The following is a 17,500-nucleotide window of genomic DNA, read 5'->3' as shown; positions in this document are numbered from 1 at the left end:
CAAATATTTCTGACTGGTAGTGTACAGGTAACATGTAGCTTAAATGACCCTTGTGTAGCCAATAGGATTTAAACCCCGTCAACCAGCCATCATAGCTAACTAGTTCTGTGTCTGTTGCGGCTACAGTTGGGGCGGATGTGGGTGCCACAACCCGTCTGGCGAGTTACCTGAAGGAGTTGGGACTGTATGGGACTCACACGACCTGCTACGAGGGCGGCTGTGGTGCCTGCCTGGCCGTCATCTCTAGCACCGACCCTGCTACAGGCAACGTTACCACTAAGGCTGTTAATAGTGTTAGTATGAACACACATCTGAAGGACTCCGATGTATTGTTGAGGAGAAACACACACACACACACACACACACACACACACACACACACACACACACACACACATACACATACACACACACACACACACACACACACACACACACACACACACAAAAACACACACACACACACACACACACACACACACACACACACACACACACACACACACACATACACATACACACATACACATACACACACACACACATACACACACACACCAGGAGCTGTGACTCGACCCCTGCAACCACAAATAGGTGAGTACACACACACACACACACACACACACACACACACACACACACACATTCACAATTGTGAAGATAAATTTCTAGATTCTTTTGCTCCCAGATAATTGACTCAGTAATTTTAGCGACATCAACCTTGCCTGACACACACCTCAACAATGACAAAATTTGTCAGCCCATATAATTCACACGTCTCTGGCTACATCAATTCCATCATGGTTATGAAATCCAGGTATCAATTCCTTAACCAAAAAAAAAAAAAAAATAAATCCTGCATATTTTTTATGGCACTAGCAATCTATGCTACAATGTACTATGTTAAAAGTGCTTACATTGTATATGCAAATTTGTGGTACTATATTCCATACACCGATATTGTACTACAGTGGCTTTATCTGCTCTATCCTAGGTTAAATTCTACACCTTCTCAACCTGGGACTGATAAAGCCCCAGGTAGGCGAAACGTTTCTCAAATAAACATCCCCCAGGTGTTGCATATATTTATCAATTGCAAGACTATCCAGACTCGACAGGTGTTTATTAACAGCTGGTCAGAGACGCAGGCACAGACACATGACGTCACACACACACACACACACACACACACACACACACACACACACACACACACACACACACAAAATAAAATTTTATAGACAAAGAATCATTATACAATATATGTCTTAGCCAAAGAAAATAAATCAACAATTACAGTTTGACTGTATCTAATAACAGGACACCAGATAACAGAAGAGTTGTACAATAACAGATACTGTTGTAGTGTACCCATATAGATAAAGTATTTAATCATCAACTGACAAATCATTACAATAATGGCCAGCTGATAAAAGGACAAGGGAAGGCTGATATAGAGGGTCATGAGAAGAATTAAAAACTAGTTTCGTGGAAGTAGCTCTGTACCTGTATATGATTATATATATATATATATATATATATATATATATATATATATATATATATATATATATATATATATATATATATATATATATATATATATATATATTATCATAAACTTAAGCAGATCAGTAACACTGAGTCTTTTCTCCCTCCCCCTTAAAATCTAGATAGTATATTTCTAACATTTTAACCTAGCCGGACCTACTTTTCTAGACGTATGCCTGGCAGTGATCGTCAGAGGGGAAACTATGAACGTAAAGTAAGATTAGATTATAGATAAAATAATATTATCCAAAAAAGTGACTCACTAAGAGTGTCCTCTTCTTCCTTTTCCTCTTCCTCTTCCTCCTCCCACAGAATATTAACGAGACACTATATGTAGGTTATGGCATTTTATTGTGAAGACGTTTCGCCCACCAGGGGACGTTTTTAATTTTCACTGAAACATCTTTACAAAACATCATAAGCAAGTAAGTTGATTTGGATACAGTTACACATAAGAACCATTTTGCATGTTTCCGGTGATTACAACTGTCTTACATAGTAACCTGTGTGGAAATTACAGAGGATAACCACCCATAAAAGGTCAGACAAAAGGCCTTATTTCCAACCTAAACCATTTTATATCATATTAACATACTTGTCAGCATAGCAGCATTTAAAATAGGTTGGTAAATATTTTTGTTAGCCCTACCCATTTTCAATGCTAGTCAAGCAATAAACTTTGATAACCCTGTTAACACCGTTGATATATTTGCTTCCACAGTGCCTGGTGCCAGTACTGTCGTGTCTGGGGTCAGAGGTGACCACCATAGAGGGTCTGGGTAACAAACATGATGGTTACCACGTCATTGAACAGCGTCTCAGAGAGTACAGTGGCACTCAGTGTGGTTACTGCTCTCCTGGCATGGTCATGGCTATGTATGGGTGAGTTATTTACCTATTCCTTCACCTGGAGTCATTGTTTTGAGTTGAGGGGGAGGGGGTCATACAGCGCCTGGGGAATGACAGGCAGTCGTATTCCGAGGGAAAATAGCGATGTCACTCAGTGGAAATACGTTGGGAGTTTACCTTAATCCATATAAATAACAAAAAAAAAAGGCACTTAATCCCTATTGTAGGTAATAATAATCTTTATTATTAAAGCACATGATGCAACTTATACAGACCATAGCTGTTGCCAGTGACATTATATAGAAAGCCCCTGGTTATGCAGAGCATTTCGTGCAACTTAGGTTAATTTTGTACCCAGGATGTGACCCACATCAGTCAGTATTGAAGCATTCTTGCCTGGTGGTGCACAGGTGATGTGTAGCCTTAGTGACCCTCGTGTAGTAGATAAGCCGTAAACCCCACTAACCATCCATACAGACTGACGCAGAGCCAGAGCTCCTGGACCAAGGAGGAGGTAGAGCAACACCTGGACGGTTCTATATGCCGCTGTACCGGCTACAGACCCATCCTTGATGCCTTCAAGGCTGTTACTACTCAGGATATTGAGGTACGTCACCATCCATGTTTTTTTTTTGGGTGTCCGGAAGTCACAGAAAATAAATCATAATTTTGGCTAGGAAAAAAAGTTACTGTGAAAAAAGTGTATTAGGTAAGTAGTGACTTTTTTTCTGCGACTTTTTTCCTGGATCCATTTTCATATTTTTTAGTGGTAATGATAAGACGCTGGAATCTTCTTGAGACTCTGACATCTTAACATTGTGTTGAGCAGATGAAGTATGTAATGAAACTTGTATTGCATGAAACGGCCGTAATATTGTTCAAGCTGTAACTAAGCCTAGTGGGGCCTGAGAGAAACCATTGTCCTTTCTTGTACGTTATAAAGACGGGGTGTTGAGCAAACTAGCTGCTCGGGTGGTACAATACACTAACTACCGTCTGAGTGTGATACAAAAAAACAACATAAGAAAGGAGAACTACTGTAGGAGGCTTACTGGCCCATACTTGGCAGGTCCTTCTCAAGCCCAAACCAACTAACAAAAATATTCACCAAACCCATTATCAGTGTTAATAATAATAATAATAATAATAATAATAATAATAATAATAATAATAATAATAATAATAATAATATATTTTTTACTACAAGTACAAGTACAATGTATACAGACCATAGCTGACATCAATAACATACTACTATATAGAAAGTCACTTGTTATGTAGAGTATTTCCTGCAAATTAGGTAAATTTTGTCCCCCAGGATGCGACCCACACCTGTTGACTAACACTCAGGTACCCATTTTACTAATGGTGACCAGGGACAATAGGTGTCTTAAAACGGGCATTCAACCACTTCATCTTCCAGCATTACCTGGAGTTTACCTGGAGAGAGTTCCGGGGGTCAACGCCCCCGCGGCCCGGTCTTCGACCAGGCCTCATGGTGGATCAGAGCCTGATCAACCAGGCTGTTACTGCTGGCTGCACGCAATCCAACGTACGAGCCAGAGCCCGGCTGGTCAGGTACCGACTTTCGGTGCTTATCCAGTGCCTGCTTGAAGACTGGCAGGGGTCTATTGGTAATCCCCCTTATGTATGCTGGGAGGCAGTTGAACAGTCTCGGGCCCCTGACACTTATTGTATTTTCTCTTAACGTGCTAGTGACACCCCTGCTTTTCATTGGGGGGATGTTGCATCGTCTGCCAAGTCTTTTGCTTTCGTTGTGAGTGATTTTCGTGTGCAAGTTCGGTACTAGTCTCTCTAAGATTTTCCAGGTGTATATAATCGTGTATCTCTCCCGCCTGCGTTCCAGGGAGTACAGGAGAGATACATTATTATATACACCTGGAAAATCCTAGAGGGACTAGTACCGAACATGCACACGAAAATCACTCACAACGAAAGCAAAAGATTTGGCAGACGATGCAACATTCACCCCACTATAAATATCTTTTAAAAGGGATATATACACGAATTGAAAAGGAAAGGAAATTACAAGACACAATAAATTAACAAATTAATATTGTGCTTCTGTTGTGTTTTTTGTAGGACATCCACACAGTGAAGTGTCCCAGCACAGGTCGAGCCTGTCAGGGCTGCTGTACTTCCACCAAGAACAAGGTTGGTTTATATGACTGCGTTATATTGTTTATATAGCTACATTGTTAGGTAGTAGGTTGGTGGACAGCAACCACCCAGGGAGGCACTACCGTCCTGTGGTAGTAGGATGGTGGACAGCAACCACCCAGGGAGGTACTACCGTCCTGTGGTAGTAGGTTGGTAGACAGCAACCACCCAGGGAGGTACTGCCGTCCTGTGGTAGTAGGTTGGTGGACAGCAACCACCCAGGGAGGTACTACTGTCCTGTGGTAGTAGGTTGGTAGACAGCAACCACCCAGGGAGGTACTGCCGTCCTGTGGTAGTAGGTTGGTGGACAGCAACCACCCAGGGAGGTACTGCCGTCCTGTGGTAGTAGGTTGGTGGACAGCAACCACCCAGGAAGTTACTGCCGTCCTGCGGTAGTAGGTTGATAGAGAGCAACCACCCAGGGAGGTACTGCCGTCCTGCGGTAGTAGGTTGGTAGACAACCACCCAGGGAGGTACTGCCGTCCTGTGGTAGTAGGGTGGTGGACAGCAACCGCCCAGGGAGGTACTACCGTCCTGTGGCAGTAGGTTGGTGGACAGCAACGACCTAGAGAGGTACTACCGTCCTGTGGTAGTAGGTTAGTGGACAGCAACCACCCAGGGAGGTACTACCGTCCAGTGGTAGTAGGCTGGTAGACAGCAACCACCTAGGGAGGTACTACCGTCCTGTGGTAGTAGGCTGGTAGACAGCAACCACCCAGGGAGGTACTACCGTCCTGTGGTAGTAGGTTGGTGGACAGCAACCACCTAGAGAGGTACTACCGTCCTGTGGCAGTAGGTTGGTAGACAGCAACCACCCAGGGAGGTACTACCGTCCTGTGGTAGTAGGCTGGTAGACAGCAAACACCAAGGGAGTTACTACCGTCCTGTGGTAGTAGGCTGGTAGACAGCAACCTCCCAGGGAGGTACTACCGTCCTGTGGTAGTAGGTTGGTACACAACCACCTAGGGAGGTACTGCCGTCCTGTGGTAGGTTGGTAGACAACCCAGGGAGGTACTACCGTCCTGTGGTAGTAGGTTGGTGGACAGCAACCACCCAGGGAGGTACTACCGTCCTGTGGTAGTAGGTTGGTAGACAACCACCCAGGGAGGCACTACCGTCCTGTGGTAGTAGGTTGGTTGACAACCACCCAGGGAGATACTACCGTCCTGTGGTAGTAGGTTGGTAGACAGCAACCACCCAGGGAAGTACTACCGTCCTGTGGTAGTAGGTTGATGGACAGCAACCACCCAGGGAGGTACTACCGTCCTGTGGTAGTAGGTTGGTAGACAGCAACCACCCAGGGAGGTACTACCGTCCCGTGGTAGTAGGTTGGTGGACAGCAACCACCCAGGGAGGCACTACCGTCCTGTGGTAGTAGGTTGGTGGACAGCAACCACCCAGGGAGGTACTACCGTCCTGTGGTAGTAGGTTGGTAGACAACCACCTAGGGCGGTACTACCGTCCTGTGGTAGTAGGCTGGTAGACAGCAACCATCCAGGGAGGTACTGCCGTCCTGTGGTAGTAGGTTGGTGGACAGCAACCACCCGGGGAGGTACTACTGTCCTGTGGTAGTAGGTTGGTAGACAGCAACCACCCAGGGAGGTACTGCCGTCCTGTGGTAGTAGGTTGGTGGACAGCAACCACCTAGGGAGGTACTACCGTCCTGTGGTAGTAGGTAGGCAGACAACCATCCAAGGAGGTACTACCGTCCTGTGGTAGTAGGTTGGTAGACAACCACCCAGGGAGGTACTACCGTCCTGTGGTAGTAGGTTGGTAGACAACCACCCAGGGAGGTACTACCGTCCTGTGGTAGTAGGTTGGTGGACAGCAACCACCCAGGGAGGTACTACCGTCCTGTGGTAGTAGGTTGGTAGACAACCACCCAGGGAGGTACTACCGTCCTGTGGTAGTAGGTTGGTAGACAACCACCCTGGGAGGTACTACCGTCCTGTGGTAGTATGTTGGTAGACAACCACCCAGGGAGATACTACCGTCCTGTGGTAGTAGGTTGGTAGACAGCAACCACCCAGGGAGGTACTACCGTCCTGTGGTAGTAGGCTGGTGCACAGCAACCACCCAGGGAGGTACTACCGTCCTGTGGTAGTAGGTTGGTAGACAGCAACCACCCAGGGAGGTACTACCGTCCCGTGGTAGTAGGTTGGTAGACAGCAACCACCCAGGGAGGCACTACCGTCCCTTGGTAGTAGGGTGGTAGACAGCAACCACCCAGGGAGGTACTACCGTCCTGTGGTAGTAGAGTGGTAGACAGCAACCACCCAGGGAGGTACTACCATCCTGTGGCAGTAGGTTGGTAGACAGCAACCACCCAGGGAGGTACTACCATCCTGTGGTAGTAGGTTGGTAGACAGCAACCACCCAGGGATGTGCTACCGTCCTGTGGTAGTAGGTTGGTGGACAGCAACCACCAAGGGAGGTACTACACTCCTGTGTTGGTTGGAAGACAGCAACCACCCAGGGAGGTACTACCGTCCTGTGGTAGTAGGTTGGTGGACAGCAACCACCCAGAGAGGTACTACCGTCCTGTGATAGTAGGCTGGTAGACAGCAACCACCCAGGGAGGTACTACCGTCCTTTGGTAGTAGGCTGGTAGACAGCAACCACCCAGGGAGGTACTACCGTCCTGTGGTAGTAGGTTGGTAGACAGCAACCACCCAGGGAGATACTACCGTCCTGTGGTAGTAGGTTGGTAGACAGCAACCACCCAGGGAGGTGCTACCGTCCTGTGGTAGTAGGTTGATAGACAGCAACCACCAAGGGAGGTACTACCGTCCTGTGTTGGTTGGTAGACAGCAACCACCCAGGGAGGTGCTACCGTCCTGTGGTAGTAGGTTGGTAGACAGCAACCACCAAGGGAGGTACTACCGTCCTGTGGTAGTAGGTTGGTAGACAGCAACCACCCAGAGAGGTACTACCGTCCTGTGATAGTAGGCTGGTAGACAGCAACCACCCAGGGAGGTACTACCGTCCTGTGGTAGTAGGTTGGTAGACAGCAACCACCCAGGGAGGTACTGCCGTCCTCTGGTAGTAGGTTGGTAGACAGCAACCACCTAGGGAGGTACTACCGTCCTGTGGTAGTAGGTTGGTAGACAGCAACCACCCAGGGAGGTACTACCGTCCTGTGGTAGTAGGTTGGTAGACAGCAACCACCCAGGGAGGTACTACCGTCCTGTGGTAGTAGGTTGGTAGACAGCACCACCCAGGGAGGTACTACCGTCCTGTGGTAGTAGGTTGGTAGACAGCACCACCCAGGGAGGTACTACCGTCCTGTGGTAGTAGGTTGGTAGACAGCAACCACCCAGAGAGGTACTACCGTCCTGTGATAGTAGGCTGGTAGACAGCAACCACCCAGTGAGGTACTACCGTTCTGTGGTAGTAGGTTGGTAGACAACCACCCTGGGAGGTACTACCGTCCTGTGGTAGTAGGTTGGTAGACAACCACCCAGGGAGATACTACCGTCCTGGGTAGTAGGTTGGTAGACAGCAACCACCCAGGGAGGTACTACCGTCCTGTGGTAGTAGACTGGTGCACAGCAACCACCCAGGGAGGTACTACCGTCCTGTGGTAGTAGGTTGGTAGACAGCACCACCCAGGGAGGTGCTACCGTCCTGTGGTAGTAGGTTGGTGGACAGCAACCACCAAGGGAGGTACTACCGTCCTGTGGTAGTAGGTTGGTAGACAGCAACCACCCAGAGAGGTACTACCGTCCTGTGATAGTAGGCTGGTAGACAGCAACCACCCAGTGAGGTACTACCGTTCTGTGGTAGTAGGTTGGTATACAGCAACCACCCAGGGAGGTACTACCGTCCTGTGGTAGTAGGTTGGTAGACAGCACCACCCAGGGAGGTACTACCGTCCTTTGGTAGTAGGTAGGTAGACAGCAACCACCCAAGGAGGTACTACCGTCCTGTGGTAGTAGGTTGGTAGACAGCAACCACCCAGGGAGGTACTACCGTCCTGTGGTAGTAGGTTGGTAGACAGCAACCACCCAGGGAGGTACTACCGTCCTGTGGTAGTAGGTTGGTAGACAGCAACCACCCAGGGAGGTACTACCGTCCTGTGGTAGTAGGTTGGTAGACAACCACCCAGTGAGGTACTACCGTCCTGTGGTAGTAGGTTGGTAGACAACCACCCTGGGAGGTACTACCGTCCTGTGATAGTAGGTTGGTAGACAGCAACCACCCAGGGAGGTACTACCGTCCTGTGGTAGTAGGCTGGTGCACAGCAACCCGTCCTGTGGTAGTAGGTTGGTAGACAGCAACCACCCAGGGAGGTACTACCGTCCCGTGGTAGTAGGTTGGTGGACAGCAACCACCCAGGGAGGCACTACCGTCCTGTAGTAGTAGGTTGGTAGACAGCAACCACCCAGGGAGGTACTACCGTCCTGTGGTAGTAGGTTGGTAGACAGCAACCACCGAGGGATGTACTACCGTCCCGTGGTAGTAGGTTGGTGGTCAGCAACCACCCAGGGAGGTACTACCGTCCTGTGGTAGTAGGATGGTGGACAGCAACCACCCAGGGAGGTACTACCGTCCTGTGGTAGTAGGTTGGTAGACAACCACCCAGGGAGGTACTACCGTCCTGTGGTAGTAGGTTGGTAGACAACCACCCAGGGAGATACTACCGTCCTGTGGTAGTAGGTTGGTAGACAGCAACCACCCAGGGAGGTACTACCGTCCTGTGGTAGTAGGTTGGTGGACAGCAACCACCCAGGGAGGTACTACCGTCCTGTGGTAGTAGGTTGATTGACAGTAACCACCCAGGGAGGTACTACCGTCCCGTGGTAGTAGGTTGGTGGACAGCAACCACCCAGGGAGGCACTACCGTCCTGTGGTAGTAGGTTGGTAGACAGCAACCACCCAGGGAGGTACTACCGTCCTGTGGTAGTAGGTTGGTAGACAGGAACCACCAAGGGAGGTACTACCGTCCTGTGGCAGTAGGTTGGTAGACAGCAACCACCCAGGGAGGTACTAACGTCCTGTGGTAGTAGGTTGGTAGATAGCAACCACCCAGGGAGGTACTACCATCCTGTGGTAGTAGGATGGTAGACAGCAACCACCCAGGGAGGTGCTACCGTCCTGTGGTAGTAGGTTGGTGGACAGCAACCACCAAGGGAGGTACTACCGTCCTGTGTTGGTTGGTAGACAGCAACCACCCAGGGAGGTACTACCGTCCTGTGGTAGTAGGTTGGTGGACAGCAACCACCCAGAGAGGTACTACCGTCCTGTGGTAGTAGGTTGGTAGACAGCAACCACCCAGGGAGGTACTACCGTCCTGTGGTAGTAGGTTGGTAGACAGCAACCACCCAGGGAGGTACCACCGTCCTGTGGTAGTAGGTTGGTAGACAGCAACCACCCAGGGAGGTACTACCATCCTGTGGTAGTAGGTTGGTAGACAGCAACCACCCAGGGAGGTACCACCGTCCTGTGGTAGTAGGTTGGTAGACAGCAACCACCCAGGGAGGTACTACCGTCCTGTGTTGGTTGGTAGACAGCAACCAGCCAGGGAGATGCTACCGTCCTGTGGTAGTAGGTTGGTGGACAGCAACCACCAAGGGAGGTACTACCGTCCTGTGTTGGTTGGTGGACAGCAACCACCCAGAGAGGTACTACCGTCCTGTGATAGTAGGCTGGTAGACAACAACCACCCAGTGAGGTACTACCGTCCTGTGGTAGTAGGTTTGTATACAGCAACCACCCAGGGAGGTACTACCGTCCTGCCAAGTGAGTGTAAAACGAAAACCTGTAATTGTTTCACATGATGGCAGGATTGCTGGTGTCTTTTTTCTGTCTCATAAACATGCAAGGTTTCAGGTACGTCTTGCTACTTCTACTTACACTTAGGTCACACTACACATACATGTACAAGCATATATACACCCACCCCTCTTGGTTTTCTTCTATTTTCTTACTAGTTCTTGTTCTTGTTTATTTGCTCTTACCTCCATGGGGAAGTGGAACGGAATCCTTCATCCATAAGCCATGCGTGTTGTAAGAGGCGACTAAAATACCAGGAGCAAGGGGCTAGTAACCCCCTTCTCCTGTTAAAAAGAGAAACTTTCGTTTTTCTTTTTAGATCATCCAGCCTCGGTGGGAAACGGCCTTGTTTATATGGTTATATTTATGCGGTTATATTGTTAATATGTTTATGTTGTTAATATGGGTATATTTAAGACACACTTTGGAGAGATAGCTTAAGTGAGTTTCGTTACGTCCTGGAGGACTATGTTGTCAGGACTGAGACAGAGACGAGGTGAACTAGAAGATAATGAAGAGGAACCCAGTAAATACGTGGTGAAAATAATCTATATAGTGTAGGGGTCATGTACAGTGAGTCACCTAACCTAACTTAACCTAACCTAACCTAACCTAACCTAACCTAACCTAACCTAATCTAACCGAACCTAACCTAACCTAACCTAACCTAACCCTACCTAACCTAACCTAACCTAACCTAACCTAACCTAACCTAACCTAACCTAACCTAACCTAACCTAACCTAACCTAACCTAACCTAACCTAACCTAACCTAACCTAACCTAACTTAACCTTACCTAACCTAACCTAACCTAACCTAACCTAACCTAACCTTAACCTTACCTAACCTAACCTAACCTAACCTTAACCTTACCTAACCTAACCTAACCTAACCTAACCTAACCTAACCTAACCTAACCTAACCTTAACCTTACCTAACCTAACTTAACCTAACCTACCCTAACTTAACCTAACCTAACCTAACTTAACCTTACCTAACCTAACCTAACCTAACCTAACTTAACCTTACCTAACCTAACCTAACCTAACCTAACCTAACCTAACCTTACCTAACCTAACCTAACCTAACCTAACTTAACCTAACCTAACCTAACCTAACCTAACCTAATCTAATCTAACCTAACTTAACCTAACCTAACCTAATCTAACCTAATCTAACCTAACCTAACCTAACCTAACCTAACCTTACCTAACCTAACCTAACTTAACCTTACCTAACCTAACCTAACCTAACCTAACCTTACCTAACCTAACCTAACCTAACCTAACCTAACCTAACTTAACCTTACCTAACCTAACCTAACCTAACCTAACCTAACCTAACCTAACCTAACCTAACTTAACCTTACCTAACCTAACTTAACCTAACCTAACCTAACTTAACCTTACCTAACCTAACCTAACCTAACCTAACCTAACTTAACCTTACCTAACCTAACCTAACCTAACCTAACCTAACTTAACCTTACCTAACTTAACCTAACTTAACCTAACCTAACCTAACCTAACCTAACCTAACCTAATCTAATCTAACCTAACTTAACCTAACTTAACCTAACCTAACCTAACCTAATCTAACCTAACCTAACCGAACCTAATCTAACCTAACGTAACCTAACCTAACCTAACCTAACTGAACCTAACCTAACCTAACCTAACCTAACCTAACCTTACCTAACCTAACCTAACCTAACCTAACCTAACCTAACCTAACCTAACCTAACTTAACCTTACCTAACCTAACCTAACCTAACCTTACCTAACCTTACCTAACCTAACCTAACCTAACCTAACTTAACCTTACCTAACCTAACCTAACCTAACCTAACTTAACCTTACCTAACCTAACTTAACCTAACTTAACCTTACCTAACCTAACCTAACCTAACCTAACCTAACCTAACTTAACCTTACCTAACCTAACCTAACCTAACCTAAAGTAACCTAACCTAACCTATCCTAAACTAAACATAACCTAACCTAACCTAACCTAACCTAACCTAACCTAATCTAACCTAACCTAACCTAACCTAACCTAACCTAACTGAACCTAATCTAACCTAACCTAACCTAACCTAACCAATCTAATCTAACCTAATCTAACCTAACCTAATCTAATCTAACCTAATCTAACCTAATCTAATCTAATCTAATCTAATCTAACCTAATCTAACCTAACCTAACCTAACCTAACCTAACCTAATCTAACTTAACCTAACCTAATCTAACCTAACCTAACCTAATCTAATCTAACCTAATCTAACCTAACCTAACCTAATCTAACCTAACCTAACCTAACCTAATCTAACTTAACCTAACCTAATCTAACCTAACCTAACCTAACCTAACCTAATCTAACCTAACCTAACCTAATCTAACTTAACCTAACCTAATCTAACCTAACCTAACCTAATCTAACCTAACCTAACCTAATCTAACCTAACCTAACCTAACCTAACCTAATCTAACCTAACCTAACCTAACCTAACCTAATCTAACCTAACCTAATCTAACCTAATCTTACCTAACCTAATGTAACCTAACCTATCTTAATCTAACCCAACCTACCCTAACCTAATCTAACCTAACCTAATCTAACCTAACTTAACCTAATCTAACTTAACCTAACCTAATCTAACCTAACCTAACCTAACCTAATCTAACGTAACCTAACCTAATCTAACCTAACCTAACCTAACCTAATCTAACCTAACCTCACTTAACCTAACCTAACCTAATCTAACGTAACCTAATCTAACGTAACCTAACCTAACCTAATCTAACCTAGCCTAACCTAATCTAACCTAACCTAGCCTAACCTAATCTAATCTAACCTAATCTAACCTAACCTAACCTAATCTAACCTAACCTAATCTAACGTAACGTAACCTAACCTAACCTAATCTAACGTAACCTAATCTAACCTAACCTAACCTAATCTAACCTAACCTAACCTAACCTAATCTAACCTAACCTAACCTAACCTAACCTAACCTAACATAACCTAACATAACCTAATCAAACCTAACCTAACCTAACCTAATCTAACCTAACCTAACCTAACCTAACCTAATCTAACCTAATCTAACCTAACCTAACCTAACCTAACCTAACCTAACCTAATCTAACCTAACCTAACCTAACCTAACCTAACCTAACCTAACCTAATCTAACCTAACCTAACCTACTCTAACCTAACCTAATCTAACCTAACCTAACCTAACCTAGCCTAATCTAATCTAATCTAATCTAATCTAACCTAACGTAACCTAACGTAACCTACCATAACCTAATCTAACCTAACCTAACCTAACCTAACCTAACCTAACCTAACCTAACCTAACCTAACCTAATCTAATCGAATCTAATCTAATCTAATCTAACCTAACCCAACCTAAACCCCAATGGGCGAAAAATTTCTTTAATAAACAAAGATAGCACTGATCAGTGTCTCCCCTGTTTTGGCCTCGCGCTGAATAAACTTATCACCCGGCAGGAGAGACGTGAACGACCCCAGCAGCGCCAACCACAGACGCTACGCCTGCAGGCTTCCAACTGGCAACAACCCGCTACTCTTCAGGTGATTACCACACCTTACCATCTATCGTAACGTACAAATGTAGCCAGACACGCCAACCACGCCAGCCACGCCAGCTACGCCAGCCACGCCAGCCACACTAGCCACAACATTTACACTTCAAAATACTTAAAAATCCCTCTCATGTAACATCTGACCAGCTCCCAACCACCTAATATCATTTCCCATAAAATATCAATTATCAATTACTATTTAGTAACATTAATTAACATTCCATTAACAGCAATTACTGAGCCGTAATTCCCACCACTTAAGAACGATCGGATGATTGTTGATTTCTCATTTTTCTTATTCATGATAGATTGGAATGAGTGAGAAACTGAGAAACGGGAAGAAAAGGAGAGGAATGGGGAAATCACACACCTGTGAGACCTGTGTCTCACAGGTGTGAGACACAGGTCTATAATCATAAGTCTGAGAAATAATATCAGTAGGAACGGCAGTATCAGTAACAGAAGCAACGGTAAAACAGCAGCAGCAGTATATAAACGTACTGTTAACAGTAGGAAACATCAGTAACAGTAGCAGTAACAAAAGTAGCAATAACAGAAGTAACAACAGTAGCAGAAGTAACAAGAGTTGCAGTAATAGCAGTAGCAGTAACAATAGTAACAACAGTAACAGCAACAGTAGTAACACCAGCAGCAGTAACAATAGTAACAACAGTAGCAGTAACAGTAGTATCAACAGTAGCAGTAACAGTAGCAACAATAGCAGTAAGAGTAGCAACAAGAGAAGCCGTTGCAACAGTAGCAGTAACAGTAACAACAATAGCAGTAAGAGTAGCAACAAGAGAAGCCGTAACAACAGTAGCAGTAACAGTAACAACAATAGCAGTAAGAGTAGCAACAAGAGAAGCCGTATCAACAGTAGCAGTAACAGTAACAACAATAGCAGTAAGAGTAGCAACAAGAGAAGCCGTAGCAACAGTAGCAGTAACAGTAACAACAATAGCAGTAAGAGTAGCAACAAGAGAAGCCGTAGCAACAGTAGCAGTAACAGTAACAACAATAGCAGTAAGAGTAGCAACAAGAGAAGCCGTAGCAACAGTAGCAGTAACAGTAACAACAATAGCAGTAAGAGTAGCAACAAGAGAAGCCGTAGCAACAGTAGCAGTAACAGTAGCAACAATAGCAGTAAGAGTAGCAACAAGAGAAGCCGTATCAACAGTAGCAGTAACAGTAACAACAATAGCAGTAAGAGTAGCAACAAGAGAAGCCGTAACAACAGTAGCAGTAACAGTAACAACAGTAACAGTTTTAGTAACACTAACCTGTGTGAGCTAAATAACATAGCATCACATAATTTATTTTCTGCAGGAGCTGTACGATGCAGTCTCTGCACTCCCCCCTGATGCTGAGTATACCCTCGTGTCTGGCAACACTGGTCAAGGTGAGTTGTGGAGGTGGCAACACTGGTCAAGGTGAGTTGTGGAGGTGGCAACACTGGTCAAGGTGAGTTGTGGAGGTGGCAACACTGGTCAAGGTGAGTTGTGGAGGTGGCAACACTGGTCAGGGGAGGTGGCAACATTGGTCAGGGTAAGTTGTGGAGGTGCCAACACTAGTCAAGGTGAGTTGTGGAGGTGGCAACACTAGTCAAGGTGAGTTGTGGAGATGGCAACACTAGGCAGGGTAAGTTGTGGAGATGGCAACATTAGGCAGGGTAAGTTGTGGAGATGGCAACACTAGGCAGGGTAAGTTGTGGAGATGGCAACACTAGGCAGGGTAACTTGTGGAGATGGCAACACTAGGCAGGGTAAGTTCTGGAGATGGCAACACTGGGCAGGGTAAGTTGTGGAGATGGCAACACTAGGCAGGGTAAGTTCTGGAGATGGCAACACTGGGCAGGGTAAGTTGTGGAGGTGGCAACACTAGGCAGGGTAAGTTGTGGAGATGGCAACACTAGGCAGGGTAAGTTGTGGAGGTGGCAACACTAAGCAGGGTAACTTGTGGAGATGGCAACACTAGGCAGGGTAAGTTGTGGAGGTGGCAACACTAGGCAGGGTAAGTTGTGGAGGTGGCAACACTAAGCAGGGTAACTTGTGGAGATGGCAACACTAGGCAGGGTAAGTTGTGGAGGTGGCAACACTAGGCAGGGTAAGTTGTGGAGGTGGCAACACTAAGCAGGGTAACTTGTGAAGGTGGCAACACTAGGCAGGGTAAGTTGTGGAGGTGGCAACACTAGGCAGGGTAAGTTGTGGAGGTGGCAACACTAGGCAGGGTAAGTTGTGGAGGTGGCAACACTAGGCAGGGTAAGTTGTGGAGGTGGCAACACTAGGCAGGGTAAGTTGTGGAGGTGGCAACACTAGGCAGGGTAAGTTGTGGAGATGGCAACACTAGGCAGGGTAAGTTGTGGAGGTGGCAACACTGGTTGTTTACCTATTAACATAAACATAAACAACGACCTGTATTGTTTACAAAACTCTCGACACGTTGACTCTTGTCCTCACAGACAAATTTTTAACTTTCATCAAAAAATGTATATATAAAAATTTTTGCCCCTCTCTTACTTAAACAAAAAATTAATACCAAGATTTCAGAAAAAAAATGATTAAAATCCAGCGCTCCGTTAACATTATAATTTTCTTGTTAATATCAAACATTCCGTTTCCCCTCTATAAAAAATATTAGCGTAATAAACTATATATATATATATATATATATATATATATATATATATATATATATATATATATATATATATATATATATATATATATATATATATATATATATATATATATATATATATATATATATATATATATATATATATATATATATATATATATATATATATATACTGAGTTTAATCCAAATTTTCGGTATTAAAGTATTCTCATCTGGTCGTGAAGAGGTTACGTGGAGCCTTACCATAGTGTAGTCGATAGGTTTTAAACCCCATTAACCATCCATATCTGCCAGTGTATATACCACCAGAGATATCTCTTGTGTGTATATATATACTGAGAGCTTTCTGTATAACTGACTAGTGGCGTACAGGTTACATACAGGTGGTATAACCCATGTGTAGTAGAAATACTCCTACCAGTCCACTGTTCCTTGCAGCTGTGTACAGTCTGGGCTCCATAAGTGACTACATCTACACCCGCAACGTCCCTGAACTCTCCACTGTTATAGTGACCCAAGACGAGGTGACCTTCGGTGCCAATGTCTGCATCAGCGAGGTCATGACCAACATGGAGGCGGCAGCCAGCACCTACAGTGGGTTCTCTTACCTGTCACAGATAGCACAGACGTGGAGGTACCTCGCCTCCACCTCCATCAGGAACGTGAGTGTGTGTGTGTGTGTTTAAGTAACCTTACCAGCCAGCATTGTACTATTTTTTACTATTACCGTAGTTACTATTATTGCTCTCACTATCACAATCATGGAAACAAAAGGTATATAAAATCGTCTCAAATCCAGCCTGTCCATCATTCTGCACCTGACTCTCCACACTATATATCCTCATGTACTCTTTACCCAGGTACATCGGTTTGTAACTTGATAAAGCCCGCTGTG

The 17,500-nt window shown here is 45.3% G+C and overlaps 1 protein-coding gene across 1 annotated transcript in view; it reads left to right on the top strand.

Moving 5' to 3' along the window:
- The window catches only part of LOC128702673 (xanthine dehydrogenase/oxidase), a 50,912-nt gene that overhangs the window by 3,741 nt on the left and 29,671 nt on the right, over positions 1 to 17,500 (top strand). The window contains exons 3-9 of the mRNA XM_070091801.1: positions 127 to 293; positions 2,273 to 2,433; positions 2,878 to 3,007; positions 4,504 to 4,575; positions 13,874 to 13,957; positions 15,295 to 15,367; positions 17,044 to 17,267. Of these exons, the coding sequence (XP_069947902.1) occupies positions 127 to 293; positions 2,273 to 2,433; positions 2,878 to 3,007; positions 4,504 to 4,575; positions 13,874 to 13,957; positions 15,295 to 15,367; positions 17,044 to 17,267 (911 nt within the window). The remainder of the gene's footprint in view (positions 1 to 126; positions 294 to 2,272; positions 2,434 to 2,877; positions 3,008 to 4,503; positions 4,576 to 13,873; positions 13,958 to 15,294; positions 15,368 to 17,043; positions 17,268 to 17,500) is intronic.

The sequence above is a fragment of the Cherax quadricarinatus genome, chromosome 37, assembly GCF_038502225.1.
Source record: "Cherax quadricarinatus isolate ZL_2023a chromosome 37, ASM3850222v1, whole genome shotgun sequence".
In the NCBI taxonomy this organism is placed as follows: Eukaryota; Metazoa; Arthropoda; class Malacostraca; order Decapoda; family Parastacidae; genus Cherax; species Cherax quadricarinatus.
This window is presented reverse-complemented; position numbering and strand designations above follow the sequence as displayed.